At 34.3% G+C, this 26,382-nt stretch overlaps 1 protein-coding gene across 6 annotated transcripts in view; it reads right to left on the minus strand.

Annotated features, from left to right (window-relative positions):
• Nucleotides 1-486: 486 nt before the first annotated feature.
• Nucleotides 487-26,382, minus strand: part of LOC150098998 (uncharacterized) — a 110,988-nt gene continuing 85,092 nt past the window's right edge. For all 6 annotated transcript variants that reach the window (XM_090405330.1, XM_090405332.1, XM_090405331.1 and 3 more), the window contains one exon: nt 487-2,410. In XM_090405330.1, coding sequence (XP_090261456.1) covers nt 1,346-2,395 — 1,050 coding nt within the window. In that variant the 5' untranslated portion in view covers nt 2,396-2,410 and the 3' untranslated portion in view covers nt 487-1,345. The remainder of the gene's footprint in view (nt 2,411-26,382) is intronic.

A 26,382-nucleotide genomic window follows, 5' to 3' on the forward strand; every position in this document is an offset into this window, starting at 1 on the left:
GCAATCTAGGTATCATGATTTTCAAGCTTATCTAGAAATTTTATGGCTATTATTCCTTTAACCCTAGTATGAAAATAAATATTTATAAAGAAAATTTAATTAAAAAAAAACTTGTTTAAACCATTATTATGGATTTTAGATTACTTTCTATTAAGTACAATTTTTATCCTAACTTTTTTTTTTTTTCAAATCTGCTTTAGTTATACATTCCAGTGCATTTAAGTACAGAGATGCTCTAATTCAAGTAAAAACTTCTCTAAATTAAGCAATTGTATTGCTTTTTATTTATTTATTTGTAACATAAAAATGCATCTTAAAAATAATGAACTAATCCAAAGTGGGAGAGAGAGAAAAAACATATCTAATGATAATTTTTTTGAGCTGAAAACTTATCTTTTAAACCACTGCTCTTTAAAATATATATACATTTAGAAAAATGCCAGAAGATTATCAAAGGAGTCTTCTTAAAAATAAAAAGGTTCGCTATACACTAAAGAGAAGTTATCATACTGATTAATGGCTATAATGCATTAATAAAAATGCAGTATAAACTAGTTTAAATAAAGGAACACTAAAAATATACACAAACAATATTACCCACACAAAATTTGTTGGATACTCTGTTTTAGTACAATACAATCTGCATGCACACATGAATACAATACAAAACAAAACATAAATGCCATAAAACATCCCAGCTACAAACATTTATAAGTTGTTTGGATCTTGAAAACTAATTTATATTACTGCACACAGATATAATAAAGGACAGTTACAGTTTCATTAAAATTAGATTAGCAAACAAAACATACTGATTTAGTGCTCAAGAGATCCCAAAGTTCTGTCAAGGAGGACCACTCAATGGACGGCACATCAGGCAGCAAGTTTCATAATAAAATTCAATATAATGAAGTATATTTAGACATGTTAGACAATGACTGCACAGTGTAATGACCACATGCAATGAGTTTGCTAGTCATCACACAATAGGTCACAAGGCAGGAATGGCTCAACTTGTTTTTGCAACATTCCAGATTTCAAAGAAACTACACCTTAAAATACCATCAACACATACAGATAGCAGTAAAGGATAAAAACTTTTTTTTTCTGTCTAGAATGCAAAACACTACTGAGCCACTTCTGACCATAGGCTGAACTTTGGGAACCCTAGATATAATCTAACACAAAAAGACACTTAATATTAAAATTTTAAAAAGTTCATTAAAAAGAAAATTTCTTACAATTTTATTAACCCCAGGTTTAACTTCAGCATCAACATCAAGCCAAATGAATGATTAACTTTAAAAATATTTAAAAATGCAAACAGCAGAAGAAAAATTTAATTCTATAGTGCTGTATTAGCAACTTGAGGCTTGGCTTTTTCATCTTCAGCACTAGGTAATACTTCAGTTAGAATGACAACCTCATATGGAGAGCAATCTTCTAAATGAAGCACGCAACATAACCACCCATAAAACCCTTTTTCCCAATCTAGCAATTCTCTCTTCCAACAATCAAAATGCCAAGATACTTGGATAACAGCAGCATAAATTCCCAAGCCAAGGGTAGAAATTATTATAAGAAATGGATAGAATATAATTAATAATGGGCTAACAAATATTTTATGTGCAATAGTTTTCTTTTCACTAAATAAAATTAGGATGTTGTACCAAGTCATAGTACCCATGTAAAAAGAATAAGCACCAGATAAGATAAAAACAAATGGGACTAGTAAACAGCTAAGCAAAACCACGTGGGGTCCTTTTCGTACACCAAAAAAACAACTATCATCTTCAGCTTTTTGCTGAGATATAATGCTGTGTTCTAACTCATCCAATTCTTCACGAGACATCTGAACCCTCATATCCATTGTCTGCCCTTTTTTCTTCCCTCTTTTAATGGTTCCTGTCATGGTGACATAGCTACCTCCAATAGATCCATCAGAAGAAATGGAATGGGAATTCAGTGCTGATCTTTCATTTGAAAGATCTGTTTCGGTGAAGCCACTGTCAGTGATATGTAAACAATCCGAAAAATCGCTACTGTGTTCTTCACATTCTTCATTTTTAGTTTCAGAAACTTTGTTTACTTGATCCTGATAAGTAACTGAACGCCTTCCAGGTGAAATATGCTTCCGAGGTGGATGTGCATTTGGATGAATTTTAACATTTACTCTATCAGTATTGAGCTCAGTTTGCAAAGCATGATGATGAAGTTTTCTGTTGGCTCTATGATCTACTTTATTAGAACTCTGAGGAGAATGACTAGCAATAGTATTAGTATTTGTAATACCTACAGTGTGCATACTGTGCAGGTTGTCAGTATTAGACTTAGCTGACTTAGAGTTTCTTTTACGCGGTGGTACAAAAATAGGTCTTTCTGTTATTTCCATCATGGCTGAAAAATCGATCTGTAAGGCAAAAGAAAAGAATACAGATATCAGTAAAATTACAAAACATGCATTCAAACTTTTAAAATTATAATGCAGGTTTATCCAACAAAAATATTATAATTTTCAAAGAAAAGTGCTTAAAGGACTTCAACATGGTGGTATAGCTATTAATGAAAGGATAAAAGTATACACTTTCCAAGCAAAGACTATTCATTAGGAAACTAAGTCAGGTCACCGTAATCTTTAAAAAAATTAATACAAAGGAAAACATGCAAGCTTCTCCAAAATCACATATTTCTGAGTAGTGCAATACCAAAGCAACTTTTGTTATGTTCCTACACATTTGATAAGCTCATCACATAGGTGCCACTTCAGTGTACCTCTTTCTTAGTACAAATATTTTGCCATTGTAGTTGAAAGATGTGATTTTTATCCATTTTTTAATGAAATAAAATATATTTCATTTACAGTTTCAAAAATAGAACTATGAAATGTTGAAATACAGTATAATGAGATATCCTACAATCAAATCATTTAATGATGCTCTGAATTGAAAGATTCAAAAACTTAAATTTCATTTTTTTGTGGTGAAAGAATTTATTAAAATGGAAAAAAAAAAACTTAAGTTCTGCTAATGTAAATAAATATTAACATGGCAGATATTCTAAATGTAAACCTTGTTCTTTGATGTGAAGTGATTTTTTTTCAATTAGAATTATGTAAATATTTTATATACATGCTATGTTAATATAACTGCTGGTTTTTAAAAAATAAAAAAACAAAGAAGCTTTTACATTCAATTTAACCCTGCAGAGGTCACAGCTGATCTGACAGATACAAATTGTTTAATATAAATATTCTTACACACATCCAGTGTATAGCTTGGAGGTCATGACTAGTTGAACATACATATATTACAAGTGCTATTCCACACTGTTTATGTGGTCAGTTTTGGTTTAACATGTGTTATGTAAAGGTGTGTGATATTTGATAATAAATTGTATCTGAGAGATACAATTTACTATCAAAAATATTGTGATCTCTGATGTCAGTATAGTATTGGTTTAGTTGTTTTTTTATTTATTTATCATTGAAAATGGCTGGAAAAATATATCAATCGGATAATCCATCAAATGTTGAAGAGATCCAGCGATTTTGTTACTTGAGTCCGATGATGAGAATGATAGAGTCGAATGCGAAAGTGATATTTGATAGTAAATTGTATCTAAGAGATACCACAAACTCCAATGTCAGTACAGTATTGGTTTAGCTGGGTTTTTTTCTTTGTTTCTTTGTTCAGTGATTTCTATATTGTAACTGAAAATAAATAAACCATCATGTATTATATTTACAGTGTTTTTTTTAAGTTTCATCGCATTTTAGCGCATGATAGTAATGAATGTATCTATCAGATACACGCGACCTGTGCTGCAATTTTTTCGACCACAACCTCTGCAGGGTTAAGAACCAAATTTCTGAATAACTTTTCACATCCTCAACTTTATATTTTGCTGTTATGTTATTCAACTGTTTATATTTTGCTGTTATGTTATTCAACTGTTTATATTCTTGTTGATTTACTGCAGTCTAGCGTACTGCTTGAAATGACCAATTCATTACAGCTGAATGAATCATTACTTAAAGAACTAAAATCTATTTTAGTTTTCTCACTTTTATTTTAATTGCAAAAGAATCCTTTTATTACTGATTTCTAATTCATAATTATTATTATTATTTGACACCTCCAAGGTGTCCAAGGATTCATCAAGGGAGAACACTGTTCTACAACTCCGTCTCCACCATTCAATCACCAACTAACTGCAATTACACCAATGCCATCTACTGCAGACCACCACTGGTATTTCCACAGACAATCACAACCATTCATGCCCATGGAGGGATTCGAACCTGCAGCCTTTTGGCTGGAGAGCGGATACGCTATCCACTCAGCCAACCAGGCTGGCAAGAAATAGCATCAGTTGTAAACTTATGAATGATTTTGAATTTTAAATATATATATATATATAGAGTAAAACCCCGTTTTTACATTCCCGCAATTTACATCATTTTCCGTTGGTATCGTCTTAAGGCCTATTCTTACAATATATTGTTTTCCTGCCATTAACAACTTGATGTGGACGTTATTTCCCGTGATTTGCATTTTTTTTCTCAGGCATCAATACTTATTTTTGAATCAATTTCTGCAGAAATCTGCGCATTTCTGTTCCCAGATGACATTGCTTTTGGCTGTAGTTTCGTCTCTGCCATCACGGTGACTTGCACGCTTGCAGCAGTGATACCGTGATTAATCACAATACACCGTATAAATCGCAGTACGAATTGATATTGCAGAATTTCTGCTACGTAATTTAGCGTGTGATAGTTGCTTTCAAGTTGCAGTGGTGGATGATCCATGTTAGTAACATGGAGAAAAAAGACTGAAAATGTATTTTGGTAGAAGAAAAGATGGCAATTCTGTGACGTGTAGATTGGCATGCCGGAACATGTGTGCATTTAGCAAAAGATCTTGGACTCTTCGTGTCCACTTTGAACATGATAGTAAAAAACAGGTCAAGCATTGAACTCAATGGAAAGCAATCTGGTGCTATGTCAAAAAAATGAAAATACATCCAGACATCGACATATGATGAATTGGATAAACTTGTGGTCAAGTGGTTTGTTTCTATGAGAGCATCAGATATTCCAGTCGATGGTACTATACTCGGAGCGAAAGCCTTTGAATTTGCTGTGAGGTTGGGGATTAATGATTTTACTGCGTCAAATGGATGGATTGATCGTTTCAAGACTCATCACAATATTGTGTATAATCAAGTGTGTGGAGAAAGTAATAGTGTTGCAGGGGAAACTGTAAACCAGTGGAAACATGAACTAAAGACTATTATTGAGGACTACAAACCGAAAAATATTTTCAATGTTGATGAAACTGGGCTCTTTTATAACATTCTGCTGAGTAAAACATTGTGTTTTAAAGGAGAGAAGTGTCACAGTGGAAAACTCAGTAAGTAGAGGGTAACTGTTTTGCTCATGGTCAATGCTAATGGATCAGAAAAATTACCTCCACTGGAAATTGGTAAATTTAAAAAACCAAGGTATTTTAAGAATGTGAAAAATCTGCCTACTAAGTATGATGCCAACAGCACAGCATGGATGACCAGCAGCATCTTCACATCCACCATGCATGCTCTGGATACTAAAATGGAGACAAATCACCGCAAAATACTACTACTGCTAGACAAATGTCCTGCACACCCTAAAGATCTGCAGCTCAGAAACAGTAGATTAGTGTTCTTTCCCCTTAATTGTACAAGTAAGCTTCAGCTATTAGATCTGGGCATCACCCATGCATTTAAATGAAAATATAGAAAAATGCTTGTTGAAAAAGATGTGTTATGCATGATAATTGTATGGACCCAAACCAAATGATCATATCAATCCTTGATGCCATGCATATCCAACTGTTTCCGGAAGGCAGGAGTTACGTTTGTGGAAGAGGATGAACAACTATGGGAGGAAGAAGAAGATATGTCAGAGCCAAACAACTGGTATGTGATGGATGAGTCTTCCTCATTTCAAGACTATGTTGATATTGATGCTGGTGTGATCACATCACTGGTACCAAGTGTAGAAGACATCCTTTCCAACCACCTTGGTGAAGAAGAGGAAGAAGTGGTTGAAGAGGACTGTGATCAAGAACTTATTGTCCCTACTAGTAAAGAAGCAATGGAAGCTATCTCTGTTTTGAGGCGGTATATTGTAAGTGCATCAGGAGACGATGGGGCATTTAATGCCTTATACACTGTGGAGAGGCAGGTGGAACTTATAAGAGTGCAGAAAGAGCAAAAACAATCAACAATTAAAGATTTTTTTTAAATAGATAAATGTAAGTAATTGTAAATTCATTTATTTTCAGTTATTAAATTTTGTAATCTAGTATGTAGACTCGCATACTAGCAGTAAGTCATCTTTTAGCCTTTTTTGAATGTTTTTTTTTTGCATTTCCTGCTATTTACTCTTTTTTCCATCAATCCTCTGGAAAGTGTGAAAAAGGGATTTTACTGTATATTCTTCTAATTGAAATCATGTTAAATTATCCAAAAGGATTTCTTCAGGTAAACAAGTTTTACAAAAGAACATCCATTATGATTTTCATGTGCTCTAATTTCAATAATTGTAGTATATATTATCAAACCTAGTAAGATGATTTTATTTTAAATAATGATTTAATCCACAAAATATAAACCTATAACACATTAATACCATGGGTGGGCTAATCCCAAGATAATCTGCGAATCTGCTCTAGAGATCAAAAAATGGTACTTGTTTTCAAATATTTCCAAATTAGCAAGGTAGTAATGTTGTACCAGGCAATGAAAGTCATCTAATCATCTAAAGACTTGCACAAACATCCAATAGTGGGATTTGAACCACTGTGTAGTCTGAAAAGATGAGATATCATCCATTTGGTCAATAGTTTGAGCATATAATGGAAGGAAGAATAGCAACAACTAGAAAGAATATAGCCTGGCCTGACACAATGTCTTTCAAGAGCAGCACCTGCCTACATTCTGCTTCTTTTTAAATATCAACCTTTTCTCTCTCTCACACACACAACTTCATGCATGAAGTTGTAAAACATTACCAGGGTGCAAAAATGCACAAGCAATGTTTTGTTCTTTTCTGAAGAATTATTTTATAGAAAAGAAGAATTACTTCCAATTAACTTAGCCCTCAATGGACTGATGAAAAGGTTAGTTTCACTAATAGTAACCACATCAATGCTGTGTTAAGGATAAGGAAAGGAAAAGTGATTATGGAAAAGTAGGAAGTTGTCTTGTAGAACCAGCTGGAGGTTGAGAAAACAGCCTGCAGAAAGCAACTTCAAAAAATAGAGCCAGATGAAAGAGGAGGATGAGAAGTTGGATCTGGAAGTGTTGATGCTGGACAATAAATCAATGTTGACAAGCAGCCTCTGTTCTTGCAAACAAAGGAATGTGAAGGAATAATGGCTGCCCCTTCAACAGAGCACTGCTTATGAAAATATCTATAGAAGAGACATAAGGAAGCAACAGAATGCCTATGAGACAGCAACTAGAGAATGTTCTACTGCCCAATTTTCCCTCCTAATTGGGAGGAAAATTGGGCAAACTGCCCTCCCTATTGTTCCCAAACTCAGAACAGTACAGAGTTTGTGGGAACAATATTCTAAAGTTGGGTAGTTTGGAATTTATATAGTGCATGTGTGCATGCAGGAGCACAGGCAAAAAGTAGCTGATATGTGGCAGTTAAAGATCTTGAATAGAAAAAGGATACCAAGCTTCTTAAAAGCTGAATAAACTAGGAAATGTAATGTGTTTGTGCCAGAAAAGGCTAGAGGTGTAAATCAGTCCAAGAGGATAATCAGTCCAAGTCTAATACCTAGAGATATGGGTATTAGCAAAGTAACAAGGAATGAAAATAAATCTTTCTTGTGAGAAATAAGATGGAAACAGCATTTTGGAAGCATGAAGTTCAAGGTTGTCTTGCTAAATATATACTAAAGAATGGTAAGAAGTTTATGGTAGTGGCTAAAAGAACTAAGTTTTGTCAAATGAAGAGGAGGTATAGTTTGTACTGCTATCAGCAAAGCCATGGACAAGATTTTCAATTAGAGAAAAAATATCATTTGTGTATGGGAGAGCAAGAGTGCAAGAACAGTACAGCGATCTGGGACACTGGCATTGGTGGGAATGATCGAGGAAACATTGCCTGTTTCCTCTCCTGTCATGAGGAAACAGGCAATGCAATGCATAGGGTAGAATGCAGCCAATGCTATTCACTCATAATACAGTTTAATGGAATAAAACTATGACATAAAGAGAAATAAACAGCAGGTATTCTGGTTTATCAATTATATTATATGTAACAGTTATGAAGTTAACAAAAACATCTAATATGTATAATTAATTGTTAATAGTTGAGAGTTTATTTTTCACTTGGTTAGACTATAATAAGTTTGGTTTAATCATTTATCCAAGTGTGAGCAAACAAAGTTTGCGCCTGAAAGTATCATCAGGACTGGGGTAAGAGTGCAACAACAGGCAACTCATTGCAAAGGTGGAGAAAGCTCTCACTACTCCCATCTCAGTATCTCCCATAATGCAAAAGGAGATGTGCTTTGCATTATGGGAGATACTGAGATGGGAGTAGTGAGAGCTTTCTCCACCTTTGCAACGAGTTGCCTGGTGTTGCATTACTTTACCCCAGTCCTAAAGATACTTTCAGGTGCAAACTTTGTTTGCTCACACTTGGATAAAGGATTAAACCAAACTTATTATAATTGTTAATAGGCTTTTGTTATGTAAAACTTTTATGTATCAGTATCCCTGGTGACTTACAAAACTTGTTGGGATTTAATTGCTTATTTTTTATTAAACTATTTATTTGCATCATAATGTGGTCTCAATACTGAAAACTTCCCACAGAACTACTAAACCAAAGAAATTTATATTTGCATCTAGATTTCTCAAATCTTATCTTGGGAGGTTTAATACAACCAGATTTATTAAGATCAGGCTTGTTTTTTTAAAATCTGCTACTAATTTAAAAAATATAAAAAAATTCTTCAAGCTGAACTTTCCCATATTCTTAATCCCAAACTTTGAAGTAGTCTGATATTTCTGAGAAATCTGTCCATAAAGAATTTCAGAAGATAAAATATAAACATTAACAAATTTAATAATCTTCATGGTAGTTCTTCTCAGCTACGAAGTCAGCCACTACAAGTTGTCATTAACCTGTCATCAAAAAGACTCAAGGAAACATCCATTAGTGTGCCTAGCCTTAGTCACAACTTTGCAGTTCGCTCAGCAAGTTCCTAGTTTAGAAATTATGTGGCATATAGAGCATGGCATGCACAACATACCTCTTAATGTTGCTGACAACATCAGCCTCAATGTAGATAGCATCTTATCACAAATGTTGCCATGAAAAAAAAAAAAAAAGAAACCTCTCCAATCACCAGCCTCTCCATGCACTATGTGAACTAAGCAAAGACAACAACATAATCATTACTAGAGCTGAAAAGGAGATATTACTGTTGTCCTTAATTCCAGTGATTATAATCAGAAAATGAATGTACTGCTCGGAGACTACACTGCTTATAACCTGCTAGATTATGATCCTACCAAGTCTCAGAAAAAAAAAAACATTAAAAAGCTTCTAAAAAATGTCACATTTTAGCCTCCTGAAGTTGTTAAAAAAAACGCAAACCTTTGAGGTCTCCCCCCCCCCCATTTTAATTTCCCCAGTGTACAGATTGTCAAGATTTCATAACTCAATTACCCTCTCTGTCCCATAGTAGATGCTACTGACTCTCTCTCCTTTAAATTAGCCAAATAGTTAGCTAAATCTTTAATTCCATTACTGGTCACACATCTTCTTATATAAAAAATTATATACACACATTTCAAATCCTTACTCCAGAATTTAGTTTTAAACAATAACGATATCATGAATGAGCTTGGATGTCATCTTATTCACAAATATTCTCCTTTCTGATGTTAAATTTACTTAAAAATGCTTTCTCCCCCAGCATTACTGATCTCTTTGATTTTTCTATCCATACTGGTTACTTCTCTTGGAAGGGCATTATATATAAACAGATACAGGGTACTTCCATGAGCTCCCCTGCCAGCCAATTTCTATGTGGAGCATTTCGAAAAAAACATACTCTCAGTATGTAAATAATGGCACTTAAACAAACCCCTGCAGCACACCATTAGTGACTTTCTCTTCTGGGATACTGTGCTCCCATACACAAATTACATATCTAACAGAAATCACCTATCCAACTTACTAATCTAATCTAGTATCTCCTCCAATCCAATTTAGTTAAACTTGTGTGGCAATTCAAGTTAGATTTTGCCACATAAGTGGCAAAATCTAACTATACCACTGTACAAAGCTCAACAAATTATACAAAAACCTACTCACCATATAAAAATGTACAAAGCCAATACCCCCCCCCCTTTTTAATTATACGTACCAATAATAAAAGTTCCATGAAGTGATCAGTGGTGCTGCCTCTGTGTTTTCTAAAAAACATTTTTTTTATAGTTTGTTTGTTTTTTAATTAAATAAAGAATATTCTATTTTGTCTGGTCTGCAACTACTTGCTGACTGGCAAAATATACTCTCCACATGTGAGTGGGCATACATATTTGTCGAACTGCCTGAAATGTATGTGCATCTCCCCTGTCCAATGCATTTATCACCTTGTAGTAGTAGTATATAAGTATAAAGAAAGGATGAGTAAATTGATAAAGTATAATCTTCGATTAACAAACTCATTCTGACCATTACATTATTAACTGGCTTCTGTATCCTAGTACCGTAACCACAATTCCATATACACAAGACTAGCCTTATAATTTGTAGGACATGTGCTGTTGCAAAACTCTTGTTAAACTGGTATGCCAAGGCTGCCACTAACTCCTGGAACATTCCCTTAAGACGTGGCGATACTTCAAGTCCTACTGCGTTATTGACATCGAGTTTACTTAATCCTCATATACCACTTGCTCACTCACCAGAAGTCCATCCTCTCACATTTCCTCTGCATTCAAGCTTTTCATGACGTACCACTAATGAGGATGAATAACTTGATCAAAATTGCTCACTGAATACTTTAACTATGTCCTCTACAGCAGTTACTAATCTACCATTCTCATCCATTAACATCATCTTATCATAATCATTGGACGATGGACCATCGTCCATTGACTCAACAAACAACAGAAACATTGAGATTATTACAATCGCATTTAAAAATATCTCAATCACCTCAGTTTATAAACTGTCATAAGAAGTTTTCTCCTTCCCCAACATCCTCCTCAATAATAATGCATACATGACTAATATCATATTAGGTGACTTTAACAGCCATAGTATTAACTGAGTTATACAAAGTCCAATGAAGATGGAGAACTTGTTGAAAAATTGGCTAAAAACTTTTCTCTAAACCTGATAAATATAAAGAAAGATACATAATCCAAACCTCTCTGCATCTTTCAACAGTGGTAGATGGAAGTGTGGAAACTCTGACCTCATATTTGTTAGCTCAAAAATATCCAACACTTGTGTTAAAAACCTTCTTTCTTGCCCCCTTCTTCAATTAACTTGCACAAAAGAGGATCTTATATCCTGCACAGAAAGAGCAATTGATTGTGCAAGATTCTGGAGGAACATCTGACCATATTTACTGTATATAACTTATGTATAGTTTTCTTTTTTTTTCATATTTTACTTATTATACCCTGTATAATTTACCTACTAAATTTAAGCTGCTCTCTGTAATGTATCCTAATTTGTTGTACCAATTACTTACTCTGTACCACTTGTGTTTGAATACGAAATAAATAACTAGAATCATTCTTTCTTTCTTCTGCTTGCTGCATGCCAAAAGAACTTCCTCAGATTTTCTTGGCTACTTTGCTAACTTCTACTCATGTTGCACTTCTGTTGACTTAGCCAAGCGAACACCTTACCAGCTTGTCTTTATAATCTTATGCAACTAATTACCATTATACACATTGTGCTGCTTCCACGGTGCCCTCTTCATGCTATCAGATTTCATGCATAATCTTCTCATTCATCCATTGGACAGTTATCTTATTCAGGCTCTTCAGAATACATTCACATAGTCATCATCATGTGTATCAAGGATTTAGGCCTAGCATGGCCTGTTCCGGCCTTAGAAGTCATCGTTTAAGAGGACGTCCTGGTTTTCTTTTTCCTAATGGCTTGTACTTTAAGGCTTGTTTTGGTAATCTTCCTGTTTTCATTCTTTGAATGTGTTCCATCCATTTATGTTTATATTTTTTTAATTTTTTCTATTACTGGTTCTTGGTTTAATTCTTTCATAATTTCTTCATTTCTTTTGTGATCAAATAGGGTATACTTTGCAGTTTTTCTCATAAACTTCATTTCTGCTGTTGTTAATCTTTGTTTGTCTCTTTGTTTTATTGTCCAGATTTTGCTTCTATACATTAAGACTGGTAGGGCTAATGTATTGTATACTTTTAGTCTGGTTTGTTTTTGAACTAGGTTTGATTTAAATATAGAATTAATTACACCTGTTATTTTTAAATATTTTGCAATTTTTACGTTCATATCTTTTTCATTTTCATATGTGATCGTACATCCTAGGTAGTTAAATGAATTCACCTGTTCTAAGATCTTGTTATCTATTACTATTTTAGTTCTTGCTGGATCTTGTCCTTTAAAGGCCATAGTTTTTGATTTTTCTGTTGATATTATCATACCATAATCTTTGGATATCTCATTTAGATCTAAAATAGCTTTCTGTAAGTTATCTTCAGAACTTGTAATTATTATTTGGTCGTCGGCAAAGAGGAGAGTGTTTAAGTTTACTGTAGGAGAAAGTTTAATTCCTTGATGTAAATTTTTATTCCATTTTATTATTATTTCATTTAAGTAGATATTAAAAAGAGTTGCTGAGAGGGGACATCCCTGTCTGACCCCTTGGTTTATCTCTCTCGTATACGATAGCTCGTGATTTAATCTTGTATTTGATTATTTTCATATATACTTGTGATAGCTTTTAGGATATTATTTGGTATTTGTCTTTCTTTTAATATGTTAAATAATATGTTTCTTTTAACTTTGTCAAATGCTTTTTCAAAGTCAATTTTGTACTTCTAAAATAAAGTTTTTGGAATATTTCATTAGTTTGCTATTTAAGATTCTGCTATATATTTTGTAACAGGAATTTAGTATACTGACACCTCTATAGTTTTTAGGGTCATCTCTATTACCTTTTTTAAAGATAGGAATCACAACTGCTTTTTTCCATTCTATTGGAGGGATACCAGTTGAGTAAATTTTATTTAAAAATATTAAGAGTCTTTCTTTGAATCTTGTTCCTGCATATTTATTAACATATTAACACGTATATATTAACAACATTCACATAGTGATGTTGTTAAAGAGCTTTTGGTCAATACTCAATCAGCATTTATCTCCTTTCTGCTTAACTCCTCATGTCATGCTATAAGCTCCAAGCTGTTTCTAAGTCTTCCATCATCATCATCATCATCACCAGCCTTGTAGGCTCCACACATATATCCCTTCTATATGGCTAGCCAACCACCAAGGTGCCTCATCATTGCTCTTGCCAACAGGAGGGAAATGTGACACCCCATTCACAATCACATCCTTTGATGAAATGATCAGAACTAAGACTTTGATTCTTGTCTGCATACTGCCTAAGACTGTTGTCCAATTCATTCCAATTTATCTATCAATCAATATACAATAATGAAAATCACTCTTTCTTCACCAACTGCCATATTCCAAGTTCTATAGCAATATCAAACTAAACATCCTTTCCTATCAAACTTCCACCCCATACTATGTTGCCTCAAAACCGCTGCCATTATTTCCCCTTGCATCTCTACCTTGTGTGGAGATGATTTCTCTGCTATCATCAACAGTACCTGCCCCCAACTTCTTGTCCTTTCTTATCCTCATGAAAAACACTGCACCCTTCTATTTATATTTTTGTTAGGATATCATCCTTATTCAACCATGTTTCACTTATTCTAACAATTTTGGGACAAATAAACTCAATCCAAAAAGAAATGAAAACAATTTCCTGCCTCTCGTATTTGTAAATAAACACAGCAACTGGTATTCATAAATAAATCAGAAATTCACTTTCAGGCCTATGAGGGTGTGCTGAAAAGTTGTGATAATCACCATGAAGGAATTGACGTCTTCTTATATATCCTGAAAGAGAAAGAACAAATTACTACAATTTAACGAATCATGGGGGTTAAAGGCAGTGGTGAGCTATAAGGGGCTCACGCGAGCCCTTTGTTAAATTTTTCTCAAATTTGCGAGCCCCTTGTTCTTCTTGTTTAATAATCTTGTAGAACTAGAAAATACCACCGTGGAATGATACATGCTACTGTAATTGCTACTTTAAATTCATATGGATTTTCGGATAACTATTTAAAAAATCATCTCATTGCATTTTTTTCTGATGGAGCTAGTGTAATGTTAGGAAACAAATCAGGTGTTGCAATCAAACTTCTACAAAAATTTCTCAACGTTGCGATTTGTCATTGCGCTCATCGTTTACACTTAGCATTAGACGATTCAATAAAAAACATTAAAAAAATAAATCATTTTGAAATATTTATGGAAAAATTATATGCTTTTTATCATCAATCACAAAAAAATCAACGAGAATTAAATACGATTGCAAACGACCTTAGTATCGAAATTTTAAAGATCGACCATGTGTTTGGACCACGATGGGCAGCTTGCAGTTTACGAACGGCTCTTGCTTTGTGGAGAAATTATCCAGCTTTATGCAAGCATTTTGCATCGAACGATAAATCTAAGGGCTTTTTAAACCGACTTCTCAATTGGAATTTTTTAAAGATCTAGCATTAATGATTGATATCCTATAGGAATTATCATATCTGTCAGAAGCTCTACAAAGTTGCAATATAAGTATTATAAGGGTTAAGTTAGGTTAAGTTAATGCTTTTTTTTTTTTTTTCCCCTGCTCGACGATGTGAGTCCTTTGTTAAAATTTCCATAGCTCACCACTGGTTAAAGGGTTTTAAGATATATGTTCTTTCATGTGGTTATATCAGTTGCTTTAATATCATTTTTGTTCTAGATGTTTATCTGAACTTTTTAGCCCTCTCTTCTTGTATATGGTTTTATCCATGCCACCTGTTGACTATGATTTCTCCATAAGTACCCATGCCCAATCACCTTTATCATCATTTACCCAATATATTTCCTCAAACTCAACTTCTCTCCTTACATTACAGGCTATCTCATTCCTATGCTGACCATTCCACACACATGCATTCACTACTGCTTCCAACATCCACTCTACTTATGTCATGTTGTTCTGTTCATCTTGCATTCCTGTTCTTTCACCCTTCTCTCAAGCTATTTCTCTCTCTCTCAATCCATTCATAAACACTTCAGTCTCACCTATTCCATTCCTCTAGAATGGAAAAGGTGAGAATGAAGTGCTCATATCACCTTTTACTTGTTCTGATCTCTTGTTCACATCATTCATTATACTTCTATCAACAGTCTCTCTAGTTGACTCCCACCAAATCCATTTAAATGCAATCCATCACTTCTGTATAATTCCATCCTTCCCTCGAATACATCTCACATGTTAGCAACCTTCACTCATTTCTCCTCACACAGCTCTGCCAACATACCATTCATAATTCATTGTCATAAAGTACCTTTGCAACACATGGACAACCTTTCCTACTGCCGTGGTTATTTTAGCATTCTCCTCAACCTCCTGATATCTATCCATACATTCTCCCTTCTGTCCAACCAAATCACATTTGTTTCCCAAATCACCCCTAGCACCTTTGCTAGTCCACTTACTACCGATCATCCTGTTCCTCCCTCCTGGAAAACACTCTCGTGGGCCCTGTTAAAAAAAATCTCCATACATTGCCACTCTTAAGTCACTTGCCACCTCTTTTTCTCTAATTTACTGGATTCTATCTGTTCACACTTTTTCATTCCTATTCACCAAATATTTCATCTCATGGTACATATTCAGATTTCTCATTCTGATCAGTTCATTCTTCAAATCCTATCTATCTATCCCAATGGCTTTAACAGGCCCTTAAGGCCCATAACCTTCCAAGCATGCTTGGATTTCTTAACTGAAATACGAGGATAGAATGGTCACTCCTATGCCTCAAGGTATTCTTGGCTGTATCCCTGTGTGTTCACAGGGCCGATTTGACTGCTTGCGGGATGAAAAACACCAGATAAACTGGCGGAAAAAACCCTACTGCCCGCACCCAAGACCGGCTAACTTGGCTATGGCTGAGGAAGATCCTTCAGCTCCTCACGTCTCCGATGGGAATCGAACCTAGGACACTCCTTCCCCAGGCATATGGTTGCGAAGCGCTAAGCCACTAGGCTAACCGCGCAGACATTTTTCAAATCCTGCACTCTTGTTCCCACAGTCTTGCTCAATTTCGTTCCATCATTCATATGTTCTTTTTCTGTAATGACCACTTGCTTTTGTTCCATCATCCATGTTCTCTCTTTCTCTCTGTCTTCTCCCCCCCCAAAAAAAAATCATTTGCTTTTGTACCCTCATTTGCACTGTTTTTCTACATATGCCATTCTGCTTTTGTTCCTTCAGTCTCCTTACCAATTTTATGAACAACTCTCAGGAACTCAAAAAACAAAATAAATAAATTAAAAATTACTATACCTCGCAATCTAACAAAATACTGCACTTTCTACAGCACCACATCCTCTCTCTCTCCTTGTTCATTCTTTATATAAATCCCCACTCACCACCACAATAAATCATTTTTGAGAAATCATCATCATCATCAAATTCAAGGGGTGTACAGGATATGATAGTACTAGATGAAAAAATTATATCATTACTAACTTCCTATCTACAATTTTCCTCCAAATCAGTCTGTTACTTGTCAAGACTCCAACATTATCAGATCTTATATTTCTATCGTCTAAGGCACTTTGTACTGTATCAATCCACCTATATCTTGGTCTTCCTCTGGGTCGTTTTGCTGCCAACCTGGCAGAGAACATTTGTTTTGCCAATCTTTCCTTGCCCATTCTGTTTAGGTGACCATACCACCTGAGATTAGCTCTGCTAATGCATTCCTGGATGCTAACAATGTCAAGTTCTTTCCTAATATCCTCGTTTTTAATATGATATTGCCATTGATGCCATCTGTTCACGCCTATAATCTTTCTCAGGACTCTCATATCTGCGGCCTCTAGTCTTTGGTCAAGTGTTTTACTTCTGACCCAGCTCTCAGATCCATAAGTTAAAACTGGTTTGAACACCGCCTTGTATACAGCTAATTTAGTGTTCCGACTAATTTCTCTCTTATTCCATATGAATTTATTCAATTGACTTCCCACCATACCAGCTTTGCTGATTCTGTTGTCTATTTCTATATTTAATTTACCATCTTCAGTAAAAATTGTGCCTAAATAGCTGAAATGTTTTACTTGTTCCACAGGTTCTCCATTCACAACAGTTGACATTTTTAATGATTCTGCCTATTTTCATTGTCTTTGTCTTTTTATTGCTGACCTTCATACCATATCTATTACAACAGCTATTCAATTTAGTCAGAGAATCTTGCAGACTTGTAGCAGATTTATTTAGAAGTATAACATCATCCGCATAAAGCAAAGAGCTGACATTAACATCTCCAATTTTGATATCATGTTTAATACCACTTTCCTTCATAATGTGATCCATATAGAAATCCTCACCATTAATCATATTTGATCTTCTCACACGATGTGATCTCATTTGTACCACCAGTTTGTTATTATTCAACACAAGCTACAAATTTCAGGAAAAAGCACTAACAACCCCCAAAACTCCATAAATCACTATGCAGCTGGGCTAAGCTACCAAATATAAATGCAATTTTATCAAAATGTAAATAATATCACCAATTATTACACAAAACAACATTATTTTTCTAAGCTATTTCCCACCTTGCAGCCTCCCTGTGCAGAGAAGTTTATTAAGTAAGTATTTTTCAAACACAAGAAAATTGATTATTCTAAAAATTTCATTATTGCAGAGTTTTTTATACTGGAGAATTTGACCTGTATATAGTGATAACAGAAACAATAAAAAGCTAAAAAGAACAAAAGATAATGATTATATTATCTTTTACATTGGAGTAAACCATATCAGAACTTTGAGTGGCTAATTTAATTGATAACAGATGGAAAAATTAATACATAAATACTTTTATGAATGAGAGAATTATAATAGTTAAATTTACACAAGAGATAAACACCACACTACTTAAATATTATAGGAATCCATGCCCCTGAAGAATGTAGATAAGAAGATTCTGAAAAAATGTTATGAGGAGCTCAAAATAAAATAAATGCCATAAATTGCCATAGATGATGCCACACCGCATTGTACACGAGCAGTAGAGATACTTCTGGAGACCAAAGATATTAATGGAGTGAATCAAGTGGCATTAAGCATGTTCCCTGGATCTCAACCCCATAGAACATGTTTGGGACACAAAGGGAGATGCATTGCTGCTTGAAATTCCCATCCAGAAAATAAACAAGGTCTTATCATTGATCTGAAGGAGGAGTGGGCCAGTTTGCCACAAGAACTCCTGAATCACTTGGTGCTAAACATGGTACAACGTTATGAGAGCTCAGTGCAGTTTGGGGTGGACATATTCCATACTGAAATATCTCTCTGCATAGTTTTCTGTAAGAAGTGTAGATTATTTTCTTAACTACATCTTTAGGAAATTTGTAGCTTTTGCCAAAAATGTATTGCAATTTAATTTGTATGAAATTTATAACATATTTTTTGTGTAATATAATTTATTAGTATGCTGACAAATTTATATCTGCATTTGGCTGTAGTCATGAAAATTTTTTCATATACAGGTAAAAATGTGGTTCTTAGCTTTTGGACACCAGTCTGGTGTCCAAATAGTACTGGTCATAATTTATAAGTTATATAAGCAGACCACTGTGAAGCAAAGCATCCTAAGGTGGGGCCTATATATATAAATAAGGCTAGGAGAAGAAGATCTATAACTGAATATATCATTACTACTAATATACTAGACCAGCATTTGTTTATTTATTTACATGTTTATAGAGGAAATCTTTTCAAGTCATTATGTAGTAATCTCTATAATAGAAATACTAACAAAATGGAGAAAAATTAAATAAGAAAAAGCAAAATATATAAAGTATATGAAGTTTATCTATCACAATAAGAATGTATGAGAATATTATATCAATTGTAATTAACAGCATACCTAAAAGAAGACAAAGATATGGAAAAAGAACATAAAAATTAATAAAATAATTTGAACTTCCTGGAGGAAAAACTTAGAGGTATGACAAATGTTATAGAGAAATGGTAAAGAAAAGAAAAGTAAAAGAGAAAAGGTACTGCTTGTAAAATAATAATAATAAAAAAAAATGAATGGTTACAAAAAACACTGAACTTGCCAACCCTCACAGTACTAATTTACTAGAGGTAATTTCTCATGGGCAGGAGCAATTTTCTATAGAACAATTTATATTAGAAGAACTATATAAAATTACTCCTGCCCATCTATATTTAAGAAAGAAGATACAAATGACTATGGAAATTATAATGAAGAAATAAGCTTATTATTATTACACGATGCCTCCATGAAGTCCAAGGAGGACACTCAACCCATTATCTATACTAGATAGTGCACCATCTGCCCAATGCATAACATTTTTGTCAGTTAATTACATGTGTTCTCTGTCCACTTTACCTTATATGAGATGAAAAAAATCTTTGATTCTGGGATGGGAAAAAACCTTGCTACCTGCATATGAAGTCAGCTAATTCTAAAGTCAACTAACAGCTAAAGTAACCTGAGATAGATCAAGGATCACCAGGACCTTCTCTCGTTCTCAGGTGTCTACAGTATCCTCTGCAGTGTAACTTCATATTTCAGACAGGTAGGACATAGTCGGGAAAAAAAAAAAAAACATCGAGAAAAGACAACCAAAAAGTGGCCTATCTTAACATGCTTTAAAAAAAAAAAGACCAATCAGATAGAAGAAAATCAAGCTACTTCATACTAGCTGCACAAGTTCTACAGAACCTGGTTAACTATAACAGAACCAGTGGCATGAACTTATATAGATTTTAGCACATCACCCCTACTACCGATTGACATTAATAACAGGAACTGCCACTAACAGTGACACTGTTGCCATCCTGCACATGGCCATCCTTGTTACTGAAGTCATTTTATTGTGTGTCTTCACTGAGTTTGTACTGTTACAAACATGGGTAGGCGCAATTGCCTCTGATAACGCTAGCTTCAGCTAGTTGAAATGTCTGCTTGTAATTAATTTTAGTTTGTAAATTATTTGTTTTTTTTTTTTTTTGCTCACACTTGGATAAAGGATTAAACTAAATTTATTATAGTCTAGCCAAGTGAAAAATAAACTTTCAACATCTTTCTCTAAATCCAGAGTAATTTAATATAAAAAAAAAGATGGCACACCTTTTGGCAACTCCTATAGGTAAAGATGACCTCACTATTGCTTCTGCCTGGTATCTCCACCTCTGGGCCTGGCTCCCATTGAAGAGACCTCAATAAAGGTCGAAACTAGTCTGGGTAGTAGCCAATCCCTTAATGCATAACATTATACATATCTGCAAGGAGATGTGTTTTGCATTATGGGAGATACTGGGATAGGAGTGTTGTTAGCTTGGTCCACCTTTGCTACGAGTTGCCCGGTGTTGTACTACCTTACCCCAGTAAGGTTGTACAACACCATATTCAGTCCTGAAGATATTTTCAGGAGCAAACTTTGTTTGCTCACACTTGGATAAAGGATTAAACTAAATTTATTATATTTATTTGTATTCTAGTGTCTACATAGTTTTCTGTTTCAGAAACTTCAGCATGCATCTGAATGCAGAAATATATAGATTTCTCTCATCATGATGAGGATCAAACGTCTTTTCCAAAGAGCACATTGTCCATCATTCTTCCAACTATGCTACAGAAACACTAAAATAATGCTATCTTCTTATGATACTAGCTAACTCACTTTCAGTTGAAAACGCCTTTACTGAGATTCATCTACTACTAGCCATCAAGTATTTTGGCAACAGACAAAAATGTCATACACTGATAAAAACTGTTTCAAAAGAAAATTTAAAGAAGTCTCACAAATGTTTAGGATCTCTAACTATGTAATAAAAATCAAGGCTTAATTTTACATCAAGTTTGGTCTGCTTTCATCAAAAATTTAACTGCCACAGACTTAGGATATAGCACGCTTGAAACCACAGAATGTTATAGTAACAACTAGCAATGTTCCAACATGCATACAGTAATGAATGTATTTTTTGTATTCTGGTTAATCAATTATTTAACAATTGTGAAGTTATAAAAAACATCTAATATGTATAATTAATCATTAATAGGCTTTTATTGTGTAAAACTTATGTACCATTACCCCTGATGATGTAAGTCTTATGACGCATGAAACTTGTCAGGTTTTGTTTATTTTCAATAAACTCTTTATATTACAATGTGGTCTCAATACTGAAAATTACCTACAATACAAAAGTCAAGTTACAGGTAATAAATTAAGAGATAGAAATTAAAGTGTATGAAGGATAGTCTGTCTCCAACTGTATTCAATATTATTGAATATTATAAAAGTATGGAAAACATCAATAAAACAAAGTATCCAGTTTTAGAAACTTTGTTAATACAATGCTATATATGTAGATGATTAGATTACAGTCAGTCCTCGACTTACAACCATTCATACTTATGACAGCTATCCTATTAACATGTCCACAAAACATCTCCTCACTCCTGCAACTCATGGACTAGGGTGGTACTGCTGTTTTCATGGAATATTATTTAAAAAATACTTTTGCTCCAAGTATTGCTACTACTGTGGGTGATAAAATCCTCAGACTTTTGGAAGGAATGTAATACCTTGCAAGTACAGCATGAAAAGAAGTGACAGCAGAGTGAATGAATGATGTTTCAAAGAAGCTGCTGAAAATATATATTCATACATTCATAGGATCCAACAAAGTATTACAAGAGACTGGTAACAAGATAGTCTGCAAGCTAAAGAATAAGAGTTGAAAGTTGACAATGAAGACATGAAGCCTTTTTTGGAAGTTGTAAAGGAAGCAATCTCAAATGAAGACCTTAAATAATTTAAATGAAAATAATTAAATTTAAATAATATAAATGAAAAACTAGAAGCACAGAAAGTTGAAAAGAACAAGAAGACAGAAAAAAACAAAAGAACAAGAAGAGGAAGTCAAATCCTCAAAAGTTTACAGTGAACAAATTGGCAGTGAACATTTGCCTCAATAAGGCAGCTCAGATGTTTGAGGACATGGATCCCAACATACATCATTTACATCCTTTTTCAAGCTGCTTGCTACAGAGAAATTTAGAGAGAAAAGAAAAAGGTAAGATTAAGTTGGAATTCAACTCCTACTGTCACCCTCATCCCTTGAAGATGTGCCTAGACCTTCCACATGTTATGCAACTGGTGAACCATCTTCAAAACATTTTGTTGTAATTCCGGAAATTAAAGAATTGTTGTCGATTACCTAGTCTCTCTCCTGCCTCCTCATGCAGATTGCAGTTCATTTGAGGCAATCTGGTGTGAGATTGAGGCCAATAGGATAAAATATACAGTTGGTTGCTGCTATGGGCCATGACATAAAAATCTGCAAGGGAGGGATGTTAATTGCACATGGGCAATAGTCAAGGGGTATTTGAAGAAAGCAATATCAGATTGTACACCCAGGGTCAGGAGGATAAATCAGGTGAGAATTAGATGAATGAGTAGTAACATTAAGGAGCTACAAAAAAAAAAAAAAAAAGTTGTAGAAGGTATATAAGGAGAAAGGTGATCAGCAAACTCATAAATGGTATAAGACTCGGTCAAGAAAAGTGACCGGCATCCTAAGGAAGGCAAAATCAGATTATAAGAAGAAATTAGCTAACCAAGGCAAAGGAAATCCCAAAGAGTTCTTTCATTATGTGGGAAGTCAGAGGAAGAATGACGATGGAAGGATAACTTTAATGAGGGCCAATGGCATGAGGTGACAGAAGTAGACAAAATAGCTGAGTTACTGAGTGATTATTTTGCAGGGATATATCATTCAAGTGAGAATACTGCTGCGACAGGGACTGATGTGGGAATAGAGGTTAATGAATCAGAAGTACTCAAGATATTTTTAGGCATCAGTGAGACGAGGCTATAAGAGGCAGATATACTTAAGTGATGTTGAGTCTAAAGGGTACAGTATTTTCAGGAAGGATAGAAAGGACAGAAGAGTAGGGGTGTGCTGCTAAGAAAGTGGATGATTTGAGTCCAGTTAGGGCAGAAAGTTATGACTGCAATACCAGTAACAATTTTTCATGTAGCAGTGAGTCTGAAGGCATATGGTGTGAGGTGGAGTCTAACAAGATCAAATACATAATAAGGTGCTGTTACAAACCTAGTGGATTAGCTACCAATGATGATGAAATGCATTACAAAATAAAAATGGGTATGAAATGAGTAATCATGATTGACTAAGTATCCAAATATCGACCGGGTAGTGGTGAAATGTCATGAGAAGAATAAAATTTACTGAGCTGTTGCGAGACAACTTCCTTAAGCAGCATGTGATAGAAGGAATTCAAGATTAAAGAGTGTGAGATCTAATTATACTGTCAGAAGGGATTTTAAAGACGTGACTGTTCTGAGCCTGGTTGGTGATAACAATCATGCTGTAGTGACTTGGGAAGTGGCTAAGTGTATGAATGTTCCATTCAGAAAAGATTACATGCTGAATTACAAAGCAGGAAATTATTATGACTAACTGAGGAGAATACTAGGTTCTGTCCAATAGCATCATTTTAGATAGGAAAATTATCGGCAGTGAATGGGAAGCATTTATAAAATTATTTAAATGATGCAACATCGGAATGTTCAGTAGAGTTTGAAGAATAAATAGAGTTGGAATGAAATTGATGTGCAGTCTTATTAAGCAAGGGATTCTTAAGAAAAGATGATGGAGAAATACTGTGTGCATAAGGAAGATATCAATTATGACATCATCCATATGCAGAGAAGAGCAGGCCAGAATAATTATAACGTATGGAGAGCTAATTTTGAGTAAAAAACTAGCTCTGCAAGCTAAACCCAAGAAAAGTTCTATCATTATGCTGTAAGTAAAAGAAAGAATGAATATGAAAAAATAACTCTACTGGATGAAGATGATAGGTAACAGATTACAGAAGAGATTGTCCACCTAATGAGTGCTCATTTTGCTAAAAGTTACCAGCTCTTCATATTGTTAGATCTGAAATCGGGGCCTTCAGAATTTTCTGACGTCACCATTCCAGACTAACAATTTTACATGAAATTAAAATTACATACTTATCCTTTAGCAGGAAAAATGTGGTTTTTATTTGTAACCACCTTCTGTATAATGATTTTGTGAATTTTGAAACTTATACTTGAGTGTTTTAGAATAAATATAGGTCAAAAAAGAGGGAAGAATAAGAGAGAATTATTAACGAAATAATGTAAAGAAAGAATGCGAATTATTTCAACGATATAGGGTAAAGATCACCCTAAATGCAGTAAGGTCAGGAAAATATCTGAGGGCACTATATCCTAGAAAGTATGCTGACTCATACGTTCCCCTGAACCAAAAGGTCCCGTATGTAAATCGGTAGTCACCCAAACAGAGACCAATGAGTAAAGAGGTGGAAAATTTCAAATGCGAAAAGGTGGCGCTTGTGAAGATGGTATATAACCCATAACACGGAAGGAAATCCCCCCCCCCCCCGTTTTGTTCGTTCCGGTATTTCTCCCTGTGTGCTACAAGCATTCGCCATGGTTCAGCTTTTATTTTTAAGAGCTGACCTTCGGGAAGTTCCAACAATGGCACCATTGTAGAGTCGGCAAGACAAAATCGTTGGCCGTAGTAGAAGTCCATACTACGAAAAATCTAGGCAGGAACTAGCGAGCACGTGTAAACCACAAGGCATTCGTATCGAGAAATCCAGATTCGAAAACCAAGGACAAAGGACGGTAAGATCCGAGGACAAAAGAATTAGATAAGTACTCTCACTTATTCTGCCCCTTTTGAGATTGACTTACATTTAAAGTGTGGAATTTAAGATAGTATTACAGGAAAGAGTGAAAGGCTTAGATCTGAATATAAATGATTACGTTTTTCCTGAGATGAACTTTTGGAACTTTTAACCTGATAGAGATTTTGTATTGATTGTTCTAAGAGAATTCGAAAAGTGTGTTCAAGTGCCTTAATGAGAAAAATGAATTGTAAACTTTAATGTAACGTATACTAAGTATGAGGCATTGAGTTTTGCTGATAAATTGAATTTAATGTATAAAGTAAATTGCAAACCTTAAGTGAAATATGTTCTGAGTCATTGAGATATTGGAATTTTGTTCATATTCTGAGATCAGTGTCAATATTGGATTGTAATCGCAAGTGTATTATGTGATATTGTGTACTGAAGCATTAAGACATAGAATTGCTGATATTTAAGGTAGAACATTGAAATTGATTAATGTCTGAAAGAGTGAATGAGAGATAATGTTTTAACCTTAGAATTTAATAATTAATTTAATTTGTATAGTACTTTCAGTTGGATTTAAATAAATGTTTGATTCTTTAAATGTACGTGTATCTGATCATGTTGACTGACTCTGACCCTTCATAAAATTCGAACCTGAGTAAGTGTGAGTGGGCGGGAATACCCCAAGTAAAAGTAAGGGCACGACTGCAAACAAGAATAAGATTATGCCAGAGATTCCAAGTTTCTAGAAGTTGAATATATTGCTAGTAACACCTGTGATTCTATAGTTATCCTAAAGCTAGAGTTTATCCCTAACTTTAATGTTCAAACTGGCGCAGCAAAAAATAAATTTGTTTGAGTATCAAGGATAATATATAGGATTCAGGGAACGGATAATCTTCTGGTGGCCCTAAAGATTAAGTTAAATAAGAAAATCATAACCAAAACGCAACATAAGGCTTAGTCTGTTATTACTAAAGTGGAACACATAACTACAATGCAAGTCTACTCTACATAGAGACATATACGCGATAGAATTGACATTTGCAACGCTAGTAATAATAAAATGATAATAAATAAGAAAGAAGCCTTTTATAACAATGGCGCAGCAGATAGGATCTGAATGTGTAAGGTTTTAATCAAGCAAAGTGATAGAATCGCAAAACAGTAAGTTACTGTACAATAGAGTAAATAGAAGTAGAAATAAAAATAATAAGATATAAGAATAAAAAAAATAAAAAAGAGACCCCTTTGTAACAATATGCAACAGTG

Source organism: Typopeltis vanoorti, chromosome 15 (assembly GCF_054136105.1).
Source record: "Typopeltis vanoorti isolate ZY-2024b chromosome 15, IOZ_Tvanoo_1.0, whole genome shotgun sequence".
NCBI lineage: Eukaryota > Metazoa > Arthropoda > Arachnida > Uropygi > Thelyphonidae > Typopeltis > Typopeltis vanoorti.